Source organism: Chrysochloris asiatica, unplaced genomic scaffold, assembly GCF_000296735.1.
Source record: "Chrysochloris asiatica unplaced genomic scaffold, ChrAsi1.0 scaffold00030, whole genome shotgun sequence".
NCBI lineage: Eukaryota > Metazoa > Chordata > Mammalia > Afrosoricida > Chrysochloridae > Chrysochloris > Chrysochloris asiatica.
This window is the reverse complement of record NW_006408548.1, coordinates 16,461,130-16,469,520: the sequence shown is the minus strand read 5'-3', so window position 1 is coordinate 16,469,520 and position 8,391 is coordinate 16,461,130. Positions and strand designations below refer to the sequence as shown.

General features: G+C 39.2%; 1 protein-coding gene across 2 annotated transcripts in view; it reads left to right on the top strand.

The window, feature by feature from the left end:
* RARB (retinoic acid receptor, beta) overlaps window positions 1-8,391 on the top strand; it is a 621,377-nt gene that overhangs the window by 112,245 nt on the left and 500,741 nt on the right. Inside the window, exon 4 of one of the 2 annotated variants that reach the window (XM_006851621.1) lies at window positions 3,514-3,532. The exons of the other annotated variant lie outside the window; for it this stretch is intronic. Within the exon in view, the coding sequence (XP_006851683.1) occupies window positions 3,514-3,532 (19 nt within the window). The remainder of the gene's footprint in view (window positions 1-3,513; window positions 3,533-8,391) is intronic. 2 annotated transcript variants of the gene reach the window in all.

Here is an 8,391-nt window from a genome sequence, read left to right as displayed (position 1 = left end):
GCGCTGGAGGCACTCAATCATCTATGCCAAGAAATTTGGAAGACAACTGTTTGACTAACTGGCTGAAAGAGATCCATATTTGTGCCCATTTCAAAGAGAGGTGATGCAATGGAATGTGGAAATCTTTGGACAATATCATTGAGATCCCATCCAAGTAAAATTTTGCTAAAGATAAATACAAAAGTGGCTGCAATCATACATTGACAGGGAACTTCCAGAGGTTCAAACCATTTTCAGATGATGATGTAGGCTGATGGGTATCTTTGCTGACATCAGATGGATCTTGACTGAAAGCAAAGAATACCAGAAAGATGTTTACATGTGCTTTATTAACAACACATAGACTTTCGATTGTGTAGATCATGACAAGCTATGGACAATATTGCAGAGAATGAGTATTCTGGAGCACTTAATTGTGCTCGTGAGCAAACTGTACGTAGACCAAGAGGCAGTTGTTCAAGCAGAACAAGGGAACATCAAATGGTTTAAAATTAGGAAAGGTGTGCACAAGGGTTGTTTTCTTTCGCCATATTTATTCAATTTGTATGCTGAGCAAATAGTCTCAGAAGCTAGATTATATGAAGAAAAACTTGGCATCAGGATTAGAGGAACATTCATTAACAACATGTGATATGCAGATGATACAACCTTGCTTGCTGAAGCAAAGAGGACATAAAATACTTACTGATGAAGATCAAAGACCACAGTCTTCAGTATGGGTTACACCTCAATATAAAGAAAATAAAAATCTTCACCACTGGATCAATAAACAACATGCACATAAATGGAGAAAAGAAAGACTTCATTTTGCTTGGATTCACCATCAACACTCATGGTAGCAGCAGTCAAGAAATCAAACAATGTATTACATTGGGAAAATCTGCGCAAGACCTCTTTAAAGTGTTGAAGAGCAAAGACGTCAGTTTGAGGACTAAGGTATGCCAGACACGTGCCATGAATTTTCAATAACTTCATATGCATGTGGAAGTTCACATTGAATAAGGAAGACTTAGAAGAATTGATGCATTTGAGTTATGGTGTTGGAGGAGAATATTAAAAGTGTGCCACTGACTGCCAAAATAACAAAGAGATATGTTGAAAGAAGTAGACCTAGAATACGCATGGAAGCCAGGATTGCCAGATTTTGTCTTTCATACTTCAGACATATTATTGCCAGGAGTGTCAAGTCCTAGCAAGAAGACTATCATGTTTGATATTGTGGAGGGTCAGAGAAAAAGAGGAAGACCCCAAACAAAATGGATTGGCACAGTGACAGAAGTGATGGTCTCAGGCTTAAGCAAGGATTGTGAGGTTGGTGTAGGACTGGGTGGTGTTTCAGTCTGTTGTGCATAGGTTACAGTGAATTGGTATCAACTCAATGACACTCAACAACAAAAGCAACAACACAGGAGCAGTCACAAAAAAGAACAAAGTAATTTGAAGAAAGCTTAAGAATTATGTGGAACAACATCAAGAGTAATAACTTACATGTGATGGGATTTCCAGAACAAGAAGAGATTTTTAAAAATACATAAAATTATTGAAGAGTCATTGGAGGAAAACTTCCCTAACATCATGAAAAATGTGAAGGTATACTTTCAAGAAGCTGGATTAACTACTAAGAGTGTAGACTCTGAAAGAAAATCACCAAACTCTCCAAAACCAAAGACAGGGAAAGAATCCCGAGAGTGGCTTGGGAAGAAAAAAAAGTCATCTACAAAGAACTAATAAGACTAAACTCTAATTTCTCACCAGAAACCGTACAGGCAAGAATACAATGGGATGACATATATAAAATGCTGAAATAATATTTTTTTTAATGCCAAGTAAGAATCATCTATCCAGCAAAATGTCCCCTCAAATATGAGAGCACAGTTAGGACATTTCAAGATAAATAGAAATTAAAAGAATTTGTAAAAACCAGACCAACCTTACAAAAAAACACTATAGGGAGTTCTTTGGACAAAGAACCAACAACAGTAGACAACAAAGTGAGATTCACATATATGACAACATTAACCAGAGCTCAAATACATATATAGCAGTATCCAAAGTAAAACAAATCTATGACTGAAAATAGAAAAACAGAGTTATCAGTTTGCAACAACAACTTCAACAAAACCAATAAGTAAAAAGAGGGAATAATGAATGTAGTTACAGAACTTTCAAGTGAAGATGGAATCAAATAGATTTCAAGAAAACATTAAAAAAATAAACCAATCTGCAATCCAAACAATACTTCTTGCCCTAGCCAAACTCTAACATAACCCTAACACTACCTGAAACCTGTTGTTAAGTGCTGTCTAGTCAGCTCTGACCCATAGTGACCCTGTATAGAGTTTCCAAGGAGCAGCTTGTGAGTTTGAATCGCAGACCTTGTGGTTCAAACTGAACTTGCAATCAAGTGCTTATCCTATGGCTTCTCACCAGGAAACCCATGCCTAGCCTAAACCTACCAATTGTCTGAATTCTAACCCTAAGTCCTTACTCCTGCTGTTGTTATCAACTTGGTTCTGCTTCATAGTGACCTGGTATTGGGATTCCAAGAAGCAACTCTTGGATTCAGAACCACCAACCATGTAGTTAGCAGTTCAGAGCTTAGCCTACAATTCCACAATGGAAAATGCATTTTCTTTTCTTTTTTTCTTTTTGAAAGAAGAAATTTTTCTTTATTTATTGGGAGTAGGGTAGTTAAGAGTAAGAAGTAAGTTACTCCTTATGGCGGTTGTGGTATGTTTTGGAGTCCTACTCATAGAGACCCTGTATAGGGTTTCCAAGGCTGTAAATATTTACGGGAGCAGAAAGCCTCATCTTTCTTTCATAGAATAGCTGGTAGTTTCAAACTGCTGATATTGAGGTTAACAGCCCAACTTATAACCACAACGCTACCAGAGCTCCTCTTACTCCGTATCCTCCCTGCAAAAAATTAATAAAAGTTTTTTTCTTAAAGAAAATGCATTAGTTTTTGCTGAGCCATTCTTGTTGAAATCATATCTAAAATTAACATATTCTAGAATGCAAGAGTAACAAAGAGGGAAACTTATTTGATCACTAAGAAGGAATTGCTTAAAGAAGAAGGTAGAATTGATGGTACTTTCAAGGGCACACATGTTTTCTTAAAATTCATAAGGAAACAACAAAAGTTTGTGATATAGAAATGGCATGTAATAAGACAGATAACCATGATTCCAGAGTTTTACACATATTTCAGTAGATATAAGTAAAAATTTCTCACTACCAACTTAAAGAACAGTCTGCTCAAAAGGATGAAAGGATGTCAAAAAAGAAATTCTAACTATGGAATTAGTGCAGAAGAAAAAAAGAAAAAGTGGAGACTCAAAAAGTGTCAGTGTGACTACTTATGAAAGTAAGTTCCCTAATGATTCCAAATCCAAAAATGTTGTTGTTTTTGTTAGATGCTGTTGAGTCGATTCTGACTAATAGTGATCCTATGAACAACAAAATGAAACACGACATGGTCCTCACTCATCCTTACAATTCTAATTGCGTTAGAACCACTTTTGCTGCCAGTGTGCCAATCCATCTCATTTGGAGTTTTCCTCTTTTTTTTTTTTAATTTTCCCTCCACTTTATCAAGCATGATGTCCTTCTCCAGGGAGTGATCCCTCCTAGTAACATGTCCAAAGTATGAGATACAAAATCTTGTTAACCTGGCTTCTAAAGGGCCTTCTGGCTGTGCTTCTTCCAGCACAGATTTTTTTTTTTCCTTCTGGTAGTCCATGGTATTTTTAATATTCTTCTCCAATACCATAACTCAAATCCAAAAATAGAAAAGTTTAAAATATTTTCTGCCACAGCTAAAATATTGAACTGCCACAAGGTCAGCAGTTCAAACCCACCAAACTCCACTCCTTGGAAACCCTATACAGGGTCACTAGGAGTCAGAACTGACTTGATGGCACTTAACAACAACAACAATTCAAATATGAAAATACATGGTGGCACGTAAAGTTTAGTCTTGAGAAGTTCTTGATGTGAATTTACAGAGTTCCAGGACCTGGCAGTGTTTGGTTTTGTTGCACATAGGGTTGCTATGAGTCAGTACCGACTCAATGGCACCTAAAAGCAACATATTATGGAATACCTAAAATAGGGCTACAACGTGCCCAGTGAAGGAGGCTTCCTGTGGAACCTCTGCATTACATAAGACCATAGGTGAAATCCTGATCAGCATCCAGAATCTTCTGAGGTGGGAAATTTCCACTTGAAAGGACAAGCAGACCACCCTGGAGCAGCTAGAAGAACAGAAGATACTTCTTGAAAGAAAGACCGACAGGAAAAATACAAAATATTGTAGGCAGTCTGACTGATTACTATAAGAACAAGCAAGTTGCTCGCCCAGGAGACAACAAGGCAAGTGTTTGGGTCCCCTCAGGATAAACCCCCTTCCAAGACTAAGACTCAATGGGAATACACACTGATTGGTGACCACGTTGGTCACTGATAAGGGGAAGGGAGAGAAAAACAGCAATGAAGCTGTGAGCTAAGCCTCACAAAGTTCAATAGACTCTTGTGAACCTGGGTGAAGACCTGGTCAGCCAGCAGTGTGGCAAGACCTGGGGACTCTTGGGCCCAGAGTCAGTGACATAGCCACAGAAGACTAGAGTGGAGAGTGAAGCATCCTGCTGATAAGAAGAGAGGACCTATGCATAAGAACACCCACACTTGTCCTGTCTTCAATGACTGGATGATCAGAACTCAGCTAGAAGAGGAAAGAAAGAGTATTCTGATACAATTTGATGAACTGGACCTACACCTATGGATGCAATAGTTCAAAAAAGGGAACAAATTTTTACAGCGAGGATCATTCCCACCCCCTCCACACATAAAGTAGACAGGAATGGGCAACTTGGACATTGGCTACCCAAAATGTGAGGGGGTGGCAAGAAATGACTGGCTTACAAGCTTTCAAGAGGAAGCCTAGATCAAGAGGTATCCTAGATCCAGAGGATACGGAGGAAGGCAGAATCTCCACTGAGTTGTATCCAATCTGTCTGGGCATGGCTAATGAAAAGGAGATAGGGTTAGGTTCCCTGTAGTACAATGGTGAATAATTGTTATCAAGACTGACTGCTAGTGTTGGAAATGTAAAGGTGGACATTTTGTAGCAAAGGGATGTGAGTGATTGACTTTGCAGTCCAGTAGTGGAGGTCTCCGGAACCATCAAGGGAGAAGAGCAGAGTATAGGACCATACCCAAAGAAGCAGTGATGCCAGAGATGGAGGCAGAGACAACAACGTGGAAAGATGGAGCGGCCGGGGACTCTAGACCCAGAGAGGGAGAGGGACTGTGTGCTGACAATTAGGGGGCAGGCTTGCAGGGTATACCCTTTGGTTGGTTGAGGATGCATGGAGGGGATTGTAACCATGGCAATGAAATTATATACGATAGGATGAATGTAAAGCTAATGTTCTCCAATGTAAAATATCGTATAATTCACAATAAAATATTTTTAAAAAATAAGAGAACAAAATAAAAAGTATCCTAGTTTGCACACTTGAAAAAACTCAACATATTAACCTTGGGCTACTGGTGTAGTACTGTAGGATAAGCACTGGACTGTGACCCACAAAGTTGTCAGTTGATACTCACAAGTTGCTCTCTGTAAACCCTATACAGGGTCGCTTTGAGTCAGAACTGACTCAACAGCACTTATCAATAACAACAAGATATTAACTTGGAGTCCTGGTATGGTGCTACAGGAAAATGCACTGGACCACAAGGTCAGTTTGAACCTCAAGGTCAGAAGTTCAAACTTCACCATCTACTCCTCTGAAATCCTATACTGGGTCTCTATGAGTTAGAACTGATTCAATGACACTTAAAAACAACAACATGTTAACATTGAAGTCCTCATGTGGCACTGTAGCATAAGCACTGGGCCACAAGGTCAGTTTGAATTGCCAGGTCAGCAGTTCAAACTCATCAGCCCCTCAGCTTTGAGTTGGAAATGATTTGACAGCATTTCACAACAACAACAACACAGTAACCTTTTCTCATGATATATCATTTAAAGAACTTGGAATAGGACAATGGCTTCATGCTTTCCCTAATTTCAGAGAAGACATATTAAAACTAGAAGATCTATTCTAAAAGCTCATAACAGTTTGCAGAAATAGATTATACATGGACAGGGCAAATACTTCAATGGATCAATGTAAAGCTATATACTCACATTCTAAAAACATCTGTCCCTAGACAAACTAGGGAATGAGCTTCCCAGCAGCACACATGGTAGGTGACGGTAAGTTCAGCATGAGTCAATAGTGTGGTATGTCTGCTTGGTAACTTAATTTGATGCTTGAGTGCAGATCAAAGACTGGGATGGTAAACCACATTTGGAATAGTGTGTTTCATTCCAGGTACCAAATTTAAAGGGGAATGTTAACCAAACGGAATTAGTCCAGCACTGAAGATTGAGCTGAGAATGAGAAGACGAACACATGGTACAGAAAAACACATGTAAAGAAAGCACTGAGCTGGGAGAAGAGATATTTATGGTGACCTAATCGCTGTGGGTCGGAACCTGACTCGACGGTACTTCACAACAACAATTTGTTGTTGTTGTTGTTATGTGCCGTCGAGTCGGTTCCGACCCATAGCGACCCTGTATAAGGTTTCCGAGGGTGTAAATCTTTACGGGAGTAGAAAGCCTCATCTTTCTCCCACGGAGCAGCTGGTAGTTTTGAACCGCTGACCTTAAGATTTGCAGCCCGATTCGTAACCACTACGTTACAACAACAATAGCTGTTTCCAATTCTGCAAGGGTTGATCTGTGAAATACTAATTATGCTCTGTGTAGTTAAGTAGAAGAGTAAAAACAGAGCAGAAGGGCAACAACTAAAGTAGAGCATGTTTTGGCTACATATTGAAAGATCTTTCAAACCTATAAAATGGCCCAAATAGGGAGTTGGTTTCATCAGGAGATGTCTCTCATTAGAGAAGTTTAAACAGTATGCTCTTTCTTCAAGCCCCTCCAAGTCTTGCACTCTGCTCTCTGTCACCACTTCTCCTAGGCTGTTTGCCCTACTGTTTCATACAACTCCTCCCAGAGCTTTCATTTCTATCCAAATTCGCCTTATCCATCCATTCACATCCAACTTTCCCATACCCCTCACTACTTCCCAAATGTTCTAGGCTTCCTTCACTCCTTAATACCTCGAGTCTCCCCAAGCCCACCCTTAATGATATCCATCCACTGATTGGGATTTACATAAACAAACTACGGAGTCTCTATCTGGAAAACTTAACTTTTTTCGTCCAAAGGCAAATCAAATATCATCTCTTGAAGGAACTCTGTGTTATCTTCCTGCCTCAGCTGTGACATTTGCCTAGTTGTGTTAGAATGATCCATCTACATACCAGTCTCTCTTATTAAATTATGAGATCAGGGACTCAGCTATTTATCACTGCACTGTCCACAGCTTCAAGGGTGTGCTTCAGGACACACACTGGATAAATGAATGAAGATTGAAGAACAGCTGGCTGAGGCATGTTAGAAAATGGATGAAGCATTAGATAAAATGCTGAACTAAGAGTTCTGACCTGAGAATTCCCTCCAGCTCAAAAAGCGTATGATTCTGTGTAGCACTATCTGAAGATAATTCCAAAAGCAGAGTTCCTAAAACATTTTAAGAAATGGCAACCTAACCATAATGAGTGGCTTGTCCCCCAAGGTGACTGTTTTAATTAACAATCTTCTGTGCTGTTTACAGTGGAGGCAGGCACATAATTTTATGTTTACACTTCATATAACAAGTAGATAGAATACTTTGTTGTTGGTGATGTTTCCTGACATAGGTGTTTGTTTTTTGTATTTTTCCCCTTGACTATAATTTATATGGAAGCAGGTCCCTAAGCTTTTCTTCTGTGAAGCCACTGGATGGGCTCAAACCACAAATCTTTTGATTAACAGTCTATAACCAAGGGGACTGTTAAGCAAAGCAGAGGCCATCAAGGAGGTTTGGTTGATGAGATGCTTCTAATAACCTCATACAATGAGATTTAAGAATTAGCTGATACCTGGTAAAGCGGAGTATTTGTGGTTTTCAGTAAAGGAAGTACCAATCTGAGAGGAACTGTATGGTAATTTGGTTATCCTGGTACCTGGCAATTTAGTGAGCAGAGACCAGGGCTATAAACATGTAACAATGTAAGAAGCAAACCAACAAACAACTTTCTTACCCAAAATGACAGTATCACTGTAACGTAACTTGTTAAATTGGTGTTATTACATCTTCTATTTCTCTTTTCTTACTCAAACTAGTACAGTAAATGCAAATGACAAGTAATATAAAGTCCATTGTGGTCAAGACTTCTTGCTTCCTTCCACCAATGGTTTGTCTTCTCTCGCTCTCTCTCTTTTTTTTT